At 50.8% G+C, this 13,099-nt stretch overlaps 5 protein-coding genes across 5 annotated transcripts; 3 read left to right on the plus strand and 2 right to left on the minus strand.

Annotated features, from left to right (window-relative positions):
* Nucleotides 1–3,776: 3,776 nt before the first annotated feature.
* On the plus strand, nt 3,777–4,916 carry CHC_T00005478001 (hypothetical protein). Its single transcript, XM_005717095.1, has one exon. It carries the CDS (start codon nt 3,777–3,779, stop codon nt 4,914–4,916), a length of 1,140 nt encoding a protein of 379 aa, XP_005717152.1.
* A 74-nt stretch (nt 4,917–4,990) lies between these two features.
* Nucleotides 4,991–5,812, minus strand: CHC_T00005479001 (hypothetical protein). The gene has a single exon (XM_005717096.1). The coding sequence runs from the start codon at nt 5,810–5,812 to the stop codon at nt 4,991–4,993; it is 822 nt and encodes a 273-aa protein (XP_005717153.1).
* Nucleotides 5,813–5,843: 31 nt separating this feature from the next.
* CHC_T00005480001 (hypothetical protein) lies at nt 5,844–6,332 on the plus strand. Its single transcript, XM_005717097.1, has one exon. It carries the CDS (start codon nt 5,844–5,846, stop codon nt 6,330–6,332), a length of 489 nt encoding a protein of 162 aa, XP_005717154.1.
* A 3,502-nt stretch (nt 6,333–9,834) lies between these two features.
* CHC_T00005481001 (hypothetical protein) lies at nt 9,835–11,184 on the plus strand. Its single transcript, XM_005717098.1, has one exon. It carries the CDS (start codon nt 9,835–9,837, stop codon nt 11,182–11,184), a length of 1,350 nt encoding a protein of 449 aa, XP_005717155.1.
* A 40-nt stretch (nt 11,185–11,224) lies between these two features.
* On the minus strand, nt 11,225–13,085 carry CHC_T00005482001 (hypothetical protein). The gene is made up of 3 exons (XM_005717099.1): nt 13,036–13,085; nt 11,353–12,537; nt 11,225–11,288 (listed from the first exon to the last, which is right to left on the minus strand). Exons 1-3 carry the CDS (start codon nt 13,083–13,085, stop codon nt 11,225–11,227), a joined length of 1,299 nt encoding a protein of 432 aa, XP_005717156.1.
* Nucleotides 13,086–13,099: the final 14 nt, after the last annotated feature.

Below are 13,099 nucleotides of genomic sequence, written 5' to 3' on the forward strand. Positions count from 1 at the left end.
CCATGTACATTTCTGTGAGCGCGTGTCCCATTCAATAAACGGCCGTGACCCAGAAATGGTGTTGTTGAGAAGAGCATTTATGGGTCACGGCCGTTTTCTGCATGGGACACGCTCCCAAAGTATGTCCATGCTAACACACCCTGCAGGAGTGTTACACATATTGTAGGGTCATCGCCAGTATGCTCTTTCAAAAGACTTCTATCATTTACGGATGAGAGTTGAGGCAACGTTACCACCACAGCTGTTTTTCTTGTCCAGCATGGGGAGTTATTTTGTTTGTCCAATACTTCCACATCATGGCAAGCCAAGCCCCCTTCCTCTCCCACCGAAGCAGTTACAATTGTTCTTATAGGCGCGTTATTATAACGCGCCTATAAGAACAAGGTGAAATTCATGAACTGCAGCTGTAGCCCACTCGCTCTTTGATGTGACTTTGAATGCACCAGACTTTGAGGACCCTGCGCCTCCTCTCTATGCGTTCCTATGTGATGTTTTTCAAGAAGTGGCTTGCTGGATTGTTGAGCGCAAATGTAAACTTGCAAAACAGCCCGTCCTCTACACTGCTATCTTGTGTTTGAACCGCCTCCCTGGGAGTATGCATCGCAATGCCTGTGTGTGTAGTTGTGGGGCGGTCCAAAGGGTTGACGTCCCATTTTATTCATATTCTCTTCGGGGAAATATTTGATGTTCATTAAGGTTGTCCGTAAAATAACGCATTGTTTTTTTCCATTTGCCAACAAACTCGCTGGACGTAAAGTAAACCCGAGAGTTCCACCACGAGTTTTGCGGACTGACCTCCAGCAAGGTACCTGCCCGCAACAAACTCAAGTCTGGTAATCGTTGTGCCGCCCGACGGATCACGGGCACCTGCGCGAATACTCGCTGAAGCGAATATTGCAGCTCGCATATCGATACGACCCGTGCAGTGTGAGACTCGTTTGTGCTGATGAAAAGAACGGAAGACCCACTTCGTTTTCCTGCAAGACGGGTCGATCCGGCACTGTTGTGATCAGGCGGATGTGAAACTCGTGGAAAACTCACACGCCCCCAGCTTTCGATATGCTAGGAGTTTTGCCAAACGCGTTGTTTGAAAATTGTGCGTTCAGAAAATCCGAGCAACTCGCCGCCAACACGCGTTTTCGTGACTTTACGGACAACCTTATTGAAATTAATCCAAACTGTGACTGCATGTATCGGACTCTACATAAAGAGCATTTGGATATTCCCTTCCTGCTGTTCAAAGCCTTTAATGACACTCGTGGAAAATCCTTGCGCTTTTCTTTAACACGATGTGCAAGACAGAGAAATAGCCTTTTCAGAATGTCGTTTCTATCTTTACAACAACCTGGGTCCCTCGGCGGTGAGACTTCTCTGGATGTATAGGACATACCTGCAGTATTTCGGCATCCTACCATCTTCACCATCACTCTTTCATCCCCGTCTCATCCGATCGCAAGAGGAGCGCCAAATCGTCTTTTTGTATCCAGGAACGTGAATCTGAATAATCTACTGAATTTTCTCAATCTCAGCCCCGCTCAGCATGTTCCGAATGTTTGAACAACCTCGCTACCGCGGTACAGCGCCGTCGTCAAGCACCTCTTCCTCCTCTTGTGAATGACTTGGGATTAGACTGCGAAAAGAGGACACTCGTTTCAGCCCCTCAAAAGAATATGACCTCTAAGACTCGTTGCCGATGTTGCCTTCGAAAAAAAGTAACCACCGTCTTGGGTTGCAAGAAGTGCAGCAAGAGTTCAAAATTACCGGGCGAAGGGGGAAGTATAGACCTCTTTCATCTACAGGTTGAGAAGGCTCTCGGTCGACGCTTTCAAAACTGTTCCGCCTTCGTCCCGGGATGTTTTGCATGCTCGCTCGCTCACCCGATGACCAATGTCTCTCGCTTGAGATTTTTGGCCGCACGCTAATTCAGTCTTCGACAGGGACGCAGTGGAAACGGAGGTAAATTTAGTCACCACGACGTATCCGTGTACAACATGAATGTGTACAACATGAAGCAATCAACTGTAATGAAGCGAAGAGATTTGTAAGCAATCATGAAAAAGCAATCATGAAAAAGCAACTTGCGCAATCCCAGTGAAGAGAAGACTGATTTCAACAAATGGCGCAAAAGTTTCTGTAAAATTACGTTTGAACGACTCTTTTGGCGGGCGCTGTTGCCAACGCCCAGCTACCCTGAGGTCTTGTTCAATGTCTCACAACAGTCCGCATGCCACCACGCTACGCATTTCCCTATGCAAATTGTCCTTACTCAAAGCGCCACCAGTTTTGTTTTCGAAGAAGGCTAAAAGAAGCTTGAACTCAGTCGTCACCTCCGTCCTTCACGCTCCCCGCTACTGACGCATCTACCCCCTCCTACCATCCTGGGGGCTATGCGGAAGAACCGCCTGCGCCTGCGCTTGCGCTCGCTCCGCGACCTAGCGCGGTCGCGCCGCTCAGCCTCTTCTCGCTGGCTCAATGAGACCCCCCGTGCGCCACCTATTGCCGCTAGCGACCGCGTCAGTGATGCTTCCTCAGCGTTTACAGACGCCAGTCTGGATGACAGGATGTCCGCAACAGAGTCACCTCGCCTATCGCACGTCTCCCATGACGCCATCTGCCTTATCTGCCTCGACGACCTTCCCAGCGGGGCCTTAGCCACCCGCTTGCCATGTTCGCACGCTGCTTGGCATCCCAAATGTGTGGCTAGATGGCTTAGGACGGCCTCGAGATGCCCCCTGTGCAATGAACAGGTCGCTGCAAAAAGGCCATGCTACCGGGAAAGGGTGCATAATACGGAACTGCCATGGAATTTGTTTGAAAGAAGGATGCCGGAGATGCATCTCCCGGTTAGGAGTAGGGAGTCGGCGGGGAGTTCGGATTTTTGGTTCAGTGGCGCAAGCGTGCATGCTTCCGATTTGGCTTGGTCGCTTTATGACAGAAGGTTGAGTAGCGTATCACGGCCGAGAAGACAGGAGCATCGGCGTTTTGTGAGGTCATTTTCGCTCATGCCCAACTGAAACAAGAGCGATGCGGCTGTAGGTAGATTGTTTTGGATTATCTGGGTGTTGATGGAATCCCCCGCAAGTCGACGCCATGTCTTTCGGGATGCACGTCGACCAGTCGATAGTAGCTCTGGGAGCTTTTGACTAGATCCGCGTTGCTTGTTGCTGTGTCTCCATTTTGTTTTTCTTGTACCGCTTATCAACTCGCTTCAATAATCACGCCAATCGAAAGAGGCGTTGTATCAGTAAAGCCACGAGCAACACCTCGCAACTCCTTCACGTAACTTTCATCATTTTCTTGCTATATTTTGCTTCGTCGTACTGTGGGGCAAAGATATCATGGGATGGATGTAGAAGATCGCTTTTAAGCAAGCCACGGAAACAAGACGAGCCCGAGAACTTTGAAGGCCGCTTATTGCCAATGCCTGCTTGGGTAGCTTGATGGAAACCAAGACATGCGAGCCGGCTCCTTGACACCCTCTGGTACTGTACAAGGCTGCCTCTCAGGATCCTTCCCAATATCATACGTGCTGTAAAAGGGTGCGAATTCTTTGATTTGCCCAATGATTTCGATTTTCGGCTTCCTGCTCCGTGCCCCGAGGGCAGGCGCCCCACCCAATCACACTGCCCTTCAAAACACCTCGAAGTCGTTCTAAACAAGGCACCCGCGAGCCGCACCTCGCACCGAGCATAGCCCAAACCGTTTGCCTGCGTCATTGCCGTTCCCTTTTCTAGCAACTTGGACCTCGCTGTCGTTCTGCGTTGCACATTATTAGCATGGTCTTCTTGTCATCGCGGACGGCCACGAATTCAGCGCAATGCCTTCTAGTTGCCTCAGCGTGCGTGATACTGTGTGTCCAGGTGCAAGCCCAAGCGGCAGGAGGCAAGCCAGCTTCAAAGCGCTCTGAATCACCGCTCATCGCCGATGAGAACACTATGCAGCTGTTCGAGATGGCCATGGCCGCTCTGGTGGTCGCCTTCGCCATCACGTTCATGTACGGGTCGATCACGAACAGGTCCTTAGCAAGGAAGGTCGCCAAGCTCATGGAAGATCTCCTCACTCTAGAGTTTGCGCATTCAGGCGTGAGCTCAACCGAGAAGCTTCTCAAGGATGGGGAGTCGTACTACTGGTATTACGCCACGGGGCGTCGCTACACTTCTGGCCTCACCGTGTTTATGGATTTAGCCAAGAGAATGGACGTATTTGCCTACACGTCGGGCTTGTTTTCAACGCCGCAAAAAGATCGCATAGTTTTTTACCTGCCTTTGACAGATGATTTTGACATGGAACCGATGTCTTTGCTACTGGTCAGGAAGAAAGAACTATTTCGTTTGCGCGAACTAAAAGAGGGAGCCCCGCTCCGAGAGGCTGAGACTGTTGCAGCCAATGTGCTTGAGCTGAACGGAATTCCAGTGGACTTCGTGTGCATGACCGAGCATTCGGATGTTGCAACAGCACTGCTACCAGAACGGATAAGGACGCTAATCCAGGAGAACGGCAAGTATATTAATTCTATCCATGTTGCTGAAAACGGTGCGTCATGGGATAGCCAATGCACTCTCACAAAGAGGCTCATTCGGGTTGATTTCTCGCTCCCAGGAAAGTCGAGCCTTCTTCCGGCTGTCCTTCAAGCAATGTTGCAAATTTCCATGCATCTGGTTGATGCAGCAGGGGAAGTGAGGCTCACGCCTGTATCAAAAAAGAAGGCCATCGAACTGCGAAAGAAGGCTGTGCAGGAAGCAGAGCGCCACATTCAAAAGAAACGTGCTGAGGAAGCGGCCACCCGACGACTCGAGAAGAAGAAGGAAGAAGAAGACGCGGTGGGGAAAATGTCCCGCGAGAAGCAGATGAAGTACGAAGAGAAAAAGCGCAAGAAGGAAATTAACGCGCGTATGCGAAAAGCAACCAGGAAATAGAGATCTTTCGATGTATTCTTTAATATATCACTTGCTGCACATATTGCATGCAAATCGCATCGATGCCAAGAGTTTTACTCCTGCATTGCGTCATGCCCAGCTTTGCCCGGTCCAGCTCCTCTCACTAACTGCTGTTCTAATTTGCCAATCATGGCTTCATCCAGTTCCCCATCGAAACCATCTGGACTTCGGAGGACTGCGCGCGTACTGATTAGCACACTTTGGGCCTCTTTGAATTCGCCAAGTTTCCAATATGCAACGGCTAAGAGGTACCACACCTCTACATTAAAGTCACATTCCCACATCACAGAACTCAGATTGACGATCGCTGCTCTCCACATTTCTACTTCTATTAACTGTTTCCCAACAGCTATTCTGAACTCGAGGGAAGGAAGGCGACTCAACGCCTCTGCTATTATCACATCTGATTGATCCCCAGTCTCAAGCATCTCCAACCCCGGAGACATTCGAAGCAAAACTCTCTTCATCGACTCTACAGCATCGTCTCTTCGCCCTTGACTCAATCTCAAGTTGGCGAGAGAAAGCATTGCCTCGACCTCGGATTCACTTCCTTCTTCGCTAAGTCCAATCGCGGCCATTACCGACTTCTCAACTTCGACATCAAGCTTGGTCGCAACCTCCTGATCGTTGCTGTCTTCAATAATACCCAGGCATATCTCAGCAATGGCGCAGTGAGCACTTGCTTCGTACTGTTGCAACTCCATAATCCGCTCGTGTTCCATTTCAGAATCTATGGACCGGCTTTCAGCCTTTATGACTTCGATCCCACGGCGCGCCATTTGCAGACCTTCCTCAGTGTTGCCCAGCAGCTGAGCCAAGTACGCATACTTCTCAAATCCGGAATTCGGCTCGTTGCGAATGGATGTCCTGAACATATCCTCCGCATCTCTCGACCGCCCCGCTTGCATGTACATAGACGCAATTTCCTCGCAGACTTCCGCATTTGGGGCTTTCAAAGCGCACGCCTTGTCACAAAGAAGAGCGGATTCCTCCAGGTTGCCGCTGGCCTCACACTCCCTTGCTTGCTGTAACAGACCCTCAAAACTCACAGAATCCGCTGCAATGCGTTGCTTCATCTTGCGTTTGTGTGCGGAACGGTTGGCGGCACGCCTGTCGCGTCGGTTCTTCCTCGCTTGGCTCGGGGCCATCTTGCTTTCACACGTTGATTATATATTCGTTGTTTTCAGCAACCAACTGCGGCTCACCGTGTCGCATGGATCAGTACCGGCTTGGTACTTATTCGACAATGCCTCAGATAAAGCATGTTCTCTGAAGCTCAGAGTCACTTTATGTAAAACGGGGGCTGCCGCAGACTGTGCCCCTGAAAGTGCAGATGCCTGTGCTCTACGGCTATACATCGGACACATGGTACATGCGACGCGGGAAGAAATCTGAAAAAATGATTTTTTTGGTTTTTGTTTGAAGCTTTTAGTTAAAATGCTTATGATCCAACTGCTGCCGACAATGCCTTTGTCGCCATGTCCCGAATCAGAATCTTAAGCCCACTTCTTAGCGGGAATAAATTGTAACTAAACTGCACCGCCGCATTGCCAGTTCTTTCATTAACGTTCAGTATCATCGCATGTATTATACTCGAGGGGTCAACAAGGAGAATTCTGGTACTCCCCTCAACTTGTTTGAGGATAGAAGTCTGTAACCGCCATCATAGACTTTCCTACAGATGTGGGGCCATTAGTCGAAGGTCTTTATTTCGTTCAACTTAGTCCGAACTATGGTCTCTTTGTTTGGAATTTTTCATGCTGACGAGTTTAATATTTCCCATCCTCCGACGCTGATGCTACTGGTTGTATAATATAAGCCACATGTTCTGCCTGTTTTCCTGCATCCGCTTTTTGTGTACAAATGTAGGCTTAATTCACGAAGTTGTCGCTGAGGGTTCATCTTCTGAGCACTGTTAGCGCAAAATTACCTAACCATTTCTTCACGCAAGATTGAAAACCGAACCGTAGCAGAGATATAGGCAGTCGGTAGAGGCTAGCATGCGTTTACCAGGTTCTTCATGCTGACCATTGTCCTTCTATTGTATCGTGCGACTCATAATAAAAATGCTACTTTCTGCGTCGCTCCTGGCCATGTCCCAAATGCTAAATGAGCCCGATGGTCTCACACACGTTTCGTGTTGACAGCACGAATACTGACAAACTAACTCTCAGTTGTCCTCGATTCAGAGCCGTGAGTTTTCGTGTCCGACAGTCGCACCACAAAAAAACTGACACCCTAGTAAGTAACTCTGCATTCGCCTGAATGCACACCAATTCCCCTTCGTGTGATGCTTTATCACAACCATCTGGGACACCAGTATAAAGTCCCACCGTAGTCCTTCCAATCTACACATTGCTTATTCGACACGATGTATAGCCAGTTGTTTTTGAGCTGAAATCTCTCTCCTTACATCCCTGCGGAGCGAGCACTCATTCCATCCGCCGCACGCTTCCATACTACTTTTTATCAAGGAGCGTGCTGCACTTCATGATGACTAACTGAGAATGTTTACTCCTTTTGTTTCTTGGCGTAGGTTCAAGACGGGGCCCCTAGAAGACCATGGAGCGCCGTAGGCCCTAGTGCTATGCCTTGCCCTCGGATCGCAGTGCCGTTTTCGATCCCTCACAACTCGGCCCTTTGTTGTGTTTGGGTTGAAAACGGCGCTGAACGAACAGTTTGGATGTTCGGGAGTGGCCCAGCAAGGCATACATTGGATCGTCGCAGGACCACCGCATCAGCTTTCATGGCTGGGGTTTGCGCTGGTCGCATCTCTTCATGGCCCGTGGGACGGTCGTGGAGAGGTGCCGCATAGAAGGCTCAAGATCTCAAGAGACCAAGGCTAGGGGAAGATAGGTGCTCGGGTCTGTCGCTCGGCATGGGCGCATGCTGGGGGCGGACACCAGGCGGAACCGGGTCACCCAGCAACAAATGTTGATGGGCAAGACCTGGGGGTTGACCTGGGGGTTGTCGTCGCTCACTACGGTGTGAGGCGTCAAGGGGGTCTTCGTTCACGACTGTTGGACGAGGGCAGGTGGGTCCTCACTCATGACGGTGGGTGAGACCTTGGTCGGGTTCTTTGCACATTGCGGTGTGCGGGGAAGGGTGGCTCTCACTCACGACGGTGGGTGGGAGCGGGATACCCCTCTTTCACTGAGGTGGAAGGGGGAGCTCTCGTTCATGACGGTGAGCGGGAGCACGACTATGGTGCCCGTTATTTTGGTGCGCTCGATGTTTTATGGGTGTGAATACTCATCAGCAGTTTGATCAGCAGCGGGATGTGGGTTTGGATGCAGGAGCAGAGATAAGCCGTCATGAGGAATCCGCAATTTCTGGACGATAGCTGCAAGTGTGTCCAAGTAGACGACGAGAAGGGTGCAAAAACAAAACGCTTCTGGTTTCAGTTGCACGGCAGGGAAATAGAAAGGGCTCACTTAGTAGCTTGGTATGCTACGGTATCGATGGGACCCCATAACAGAAATAACTTTATTGGAGCTCAATGCAGTGCAAGGGAACTTGCAGCGATTGCAAGCGTCCAAATGTATAGCATTTCATCCTATGCCAAGAAAAAGAGAGTAGGGCAGAACAAAACTTTTTTGTGTGTGACCTGTCCGCTCCTTATGCATAGGTGCTGGAAAATCTTGGCAGAAACTCAAAGTTTTCGTTACGGTTCCCCTCAACACCTACGCACATTACTCGAGAAGAAGGGGTGGGCAGATGAGAAGAGAGCGCAAACTATGTGCTATTTTAGGTTGAGTAGTTCGGAGCCTTTCTCCACAGCGAACATGGTTTACGTGGGCTGAGTTTCATTTTGACGTTTAAAGTGCTTAAACGCCTCTGCTTCTATGTCTTCCATACTTTCTCATCACTAACTAGATCATGGCTACTTCCATAAAAAGGTTTCACACTTCAAACTGTCTACCGGCCTTTCTCGATTCATCATCTTTCGACGTTGTTTGTTCCGTGCACCCAAGTCAATGAGCAGAAATTGTAAACTAGTCTGGCGCACGGTGTTCTTATTTGGTGCAAATCAAGTTCAGCTGATTCGGTGTGTTGTGTTGTTATCCATGTGGCAGTCATGCGTCACCACTGAATAAAACATACGGTACAGACTAAATGTCTCGTTCCGCTGAAGGTTAGTTTAGTGGCCTGCAAGCCCGTAAACAAGTGTCCGCGACATGATCTTGGATTACGGTCGAGAGGGTTTCTACAGTTAATTGATTGCGAAAAGCGGTCTGAGGCGCAAGCGTTCAATTGGCTTGGGATGAGGTCTAGTGTATCGTAGGGTGCAGCGTCTAAGTGAAGCTACCGCACCTCGTTCTGAAAGCTGTCTCTGGCTCTCTACTTGAGATGTGTGTGGTTACCAGCAGGATCCATTTGGGTACCGGGGAAGATCATTGGTAATGCACGCTGTGCAGATTGTGTCGTCAGTCAAATCGTGGAACGTATAGACTAATCCATGATGTGTGACGTGCGCGGCTGCCTGACGTCGCTGAGAGGCACGGTGGCGTAGAGCCCCTTACTCGGGCAGCCATGCATTGCCCGGTGCCGCCTTCCCCTGAATCCTGCTCTTTCATCCCTCTACGCCTCATACGGGCGCATATGCGATGCGCCAGGGCGGTACGCGTGTTTCTATTGATTAGGATCTGCAAAAAAAATGTGCAACCGGAGGCTTGCTGTGCGGACACGACGCTGCACTGAAGTCTATCCGCCACCCCAACAGGGGCTCTCACGCTACTCTTGGTAGTCGTCTCAAAACATATCTGCTGGGCCTGGTATTTCTACCAGTCAACGGCTCATCCTTCCCCCCAACAGAAGGCATCTTCCAGTTCTTGTCCGCCAGGTGGCTCTTTTTTCATCTCCGTGGTTTTTATTGGCCACTCGCTGCAAAGCAGCCATGTGCTCCTGGCCCCTTCGTGCGCCTGGATTTAGCTACGCTGATCCGCCTCTAACTTCTCCGACTCCTTCCCTGACTCCACCGTACCAGCTCGCCATGGTCATCGTTTCCCGTCGCAGACTCGTTTATCTGTCACTGGAGTACTGCCAACCCGATCTCTTCTCCGGCAGTGGCATCGCCGCTCGCGCTCAAGTGCGCGGCTTCGCCGCAAAAAACGTTTCTGTAGTAGTCATTTGCGGCCGTCCAGCTCACACCCAGCAACCAGAGCCGGCCCGCCGAAACGTCAAAGTCATTTCCGTCCCGCTTGATAAGTGGGGGACCACAGATCGATGTGCATCTCATCAGCAGTACGCCGAGGGCGTCGCCCGCATCTTAGGAGATGGACTCGGCCAGTATGACGCCATTCTCGCGGTCGACTGGACAGCTGCGAATGCCGTCCGCCTCTTCTTGTGTCATGGAGGTACGCTCAAAGTGCCCATGATTTATCTGAGTTTTCGCGTCTACTGCTCCATGACAGGTATTTCGAGGGATGACGCTCGCTTCTACCGTGAAGAGGAAGCTGCCGCCGTGGATCTCGCCCTCACCTCTGGCGGCGGTGTTGTTGCCTTGTGCGATATGGATTTCGAGACCCTTTCCACCTTGCGCACTGCGCGATCGCACCCTGCCGACAAGCTTCCGCATCAGTTTGCCGTCATCCCACCAATGTTGCGCGATGAGTTTTCGAACATCGCCAAAGATGACGAAGATCAAATTCTCGATTTTCCAAACAACAGAATGTATCTGGTCAGTCTAGTCAGGCTCAGCAGGGACAAAGGGCCGCATCGCTTTGTAAAACTGCTCCAAAACTTGCAGCAGAAGGACCCGGATATCTGGGAACGCACGGGCGTTGTTCCGCTCATCTGTGGCTCACATTCGCAACCGCACTACGCCGACCGCATTCTTCGGGAGCTCCGAAGCGCCGTGCCGCATTCGGTCGTCATCGACAAGTTTCTCACGCCGGAGGAACTCGCCGTTGTGCTGAAAAATAGTGTTCTCAACATACACCCGGCAGAGTACGAGGCCTACGGCATGACTATTATCGAAGCGGCAGCCATGGGATGCCCTACCGTCCTCAACCGCACAGGTATTGGCGCTACCCAGCTGTTAGACCCTAAGAACAAGGCCTGTGCTGCTGTTGATGTGACAGATGAAGTCGCTTTTGCCAACACAGTTCGCAGATTACTGGAGGATGCCCCTCGCCGTCAGCAGCTCGCCCACTCGGCGTTCTTGCACGCCACTAGCTGGACCGAGGCGGAACATGTGCGCGCCCTTCTCGCATTCACTCAAGACACGATCGTGCGCAACTCCTAGCGAAGAGATCTCGGTGCGTTTGATAAGCCACAGTTGTAACTCACACGTACCTCGATTGTATATCCTCTCCCTCTGCACGGGAATCGGGAATAGACGATAGTAACCTTTTGTACAATGCCTTAGATTTTACTCTCCTAAAGCCCTAGCTCGCGCTTCATGCGCTCCAACTCGTCGTCAATTGCGTCTCTTTGAGTCTCTTGGGTGTCTACAGACGCCCGCGGTTTACTTGGTTCCTCTCTCTTCTTTTGGCTGTTTACTTTCTCGAGCCGTTTTTCAATCTTCTTGAGTCGATCGCGTTGCTTTTTTATGTGACTCAGTGTCTTGCGAGACCTACTGCTGAATCGTTTCGCTTCCGCTTTCAGGTCACTGGCACGCTCCTTAGCTGTATCCCTAGTGGTGTAATCCATAGACCCCTCTGCTCTGTTGGCACGAACACGCCATTCATCGGCTCGCTTCTGCAGAGAAGCAGCTTCCTCATCCAGTTTGCTCTGCCTTGTTTCGAGTTGCTGCAACACGAAGTGCGCATCGTCTATCTCTGCCTGCAGCACATCGACATCCGAACTCTTCAAAATATCGCTCAGACCATCATCCTCGTCGTCCGACGCATACCCCGACGAATCGACGCCAAAGCCATCGACCTGATTCTCCAAAAAGTCAACAAAATCGTCCATGATCCCTGGGCGGGTCGCTCCTGATGCCGCCCCAGCAACCCCAGAGAACAAATCGCTAAAAATGCTTCCGAAGCTGTCGTTTAGGTCCTTCGGCATGGGGTTTTGCTCCCTCCATTTCTTTGCAAACTCGGTCGGGTCAAAATTGGGGCCCGCAGAGCCCCCTGGCCATGCCGAGCTTGACGAGGACGAGTAGCCAGATTGCGAACGTCGATCGTAGGATGCTCGCGTTGAGGAGTCGGAAAGGACGGAATAGGCTTCTTGCACGCGCATGAAACGTTCTTTCGCATCGGGGGCCTTGCTCACGTCGGGATGGTTTTTGAGGGCGGCACGACGATAGGCGCGCTTGATGGTCGAGTTGTTTGCGTTGCGATCGATGCCCAGGATTTCGTAAAAGTCAGAGGACAGAGCGGCTCGCCAAACGCGACGGCGTCGTGGGTGGACGGAGCGGAGACTGTTGCGGTTCCGACAGAGGGAATGACGAGGGACACATGGGGAGACAAATGTTAGCATCGACATTTGGAAGACGGATGTGGATGCAAGAGACGGGGACTTTGTGGCTCGGGGAGGTGGCCGTAGGAGCAATTCTAACTCCTCAGCGCAATCTTTGCAGCGACTGCGAGGAGGGATGACGTTCGGACGGGCGAGGTGATGGGAGCTGATCAAAGTGGAGAAATAATCTGAACTAGTGTTTTGAAAATTTTCAACAAAACAGAACAACTCCGCAAATGGTACTGTACACGGTTGCTAAAGTTACAGTACAGTAAAGCGCATCCACACATTCCTCACGCCAAAGTACAGCACGCCACGGCGCTTCTGTGTACAGGCCTGCGATTCGTGTCAAAGGGTTCGACTTAATCCTGCTTCACAAACTCTACCTAAGATGCGTTTTGGCATTTCACAACTATTTCATGTCGTGTCATTCGTCCGGTTGTGTCAATGAGGTGGGTTGTAGGGGTGTCCTAATGTTACCCGCACCACGGTTAACTGAGATTTGTGATTTCCGGAGCTAGCCATTAGCACATGTTTTAACCTTCTGTAGAATACGTTGGCATTAAGAGCAAGTATTTCTGAGTGGTCACCTTCTCATGGGAAATGTTCAGTGTTTGCGCCTAAGACCTACGACTGTAGACTTCGAACGTGATGGACTCCAATCGGAAATAAAGAAGAGAACGTTAATCACGCGCAAAAGATGTTGTAAAATTTCAGCGAAGAAAAACTTGTCTGCCGCATCACTAGAACGGAGG

Source organism: Chondrus crispus, genomic scaffold (assembly GCF_000350225.1).
Source record: "Chondrus crispus Stackhouse genomic scaffold, scaffold_298, whole genome shotgun sequence".
NCBI classification, from domain to species: Eukaryota; Rhodophyta; class Florideophyceae; order Gigartinales; family Gigartinaceae; genus Chondrus; species Chondrus crispus.

Coding starts and splice junctions, on each gene's coding strand:
- CHC_T00005480001 (XM_005717097.1), top strand. CDS start 5,844: ATGTACATAGACGCAATTTCCTCGCAGACTTCCGCATTTGGGGCTTTC.
- CHC_T00005481001 (XM_005717098.1), top strand. CDS start 9,835: ATGTGCTCCTGGCCCCTTCGTGCGCCTGGATTTAGCTACGCTGATCCG.
- CHC_T00005479001 (XM_005717096.1), bottom strand. CDS start 5,812: ATGTTCAGGACATCCATTCGCAACGAGCCGAATTCCGGATTTGAGAAG.
- CHC_T00005478001 (XM_005717095.1), top strand. CDS start 3,777: ATGGTCTTCTTGTCATCGCGGACGGCCACGAATTCAGCGCAATGCCTT.
- CHC_T00005482001 (XM_005717099.1), bottom strand. CDS start 13,085: ATGCGGCAGACAAGTTTTTCTTCGCTGAAATTTTACAACATCTTTTGC. Junction 12,538..13,035: donor TTTTACAACATCTTTTGCGC/GTGATTAACGTT, acceptor TCAAAACACTAG/TTCAGATTATTTCTCCACTT. Junction 11,289..11,352: donor AGAGACGCAATTGACGACGA/GTTGGAGCGCAT, acceptor ATTGTACAAAAG/GTTACTATCGTCTATTCCCG.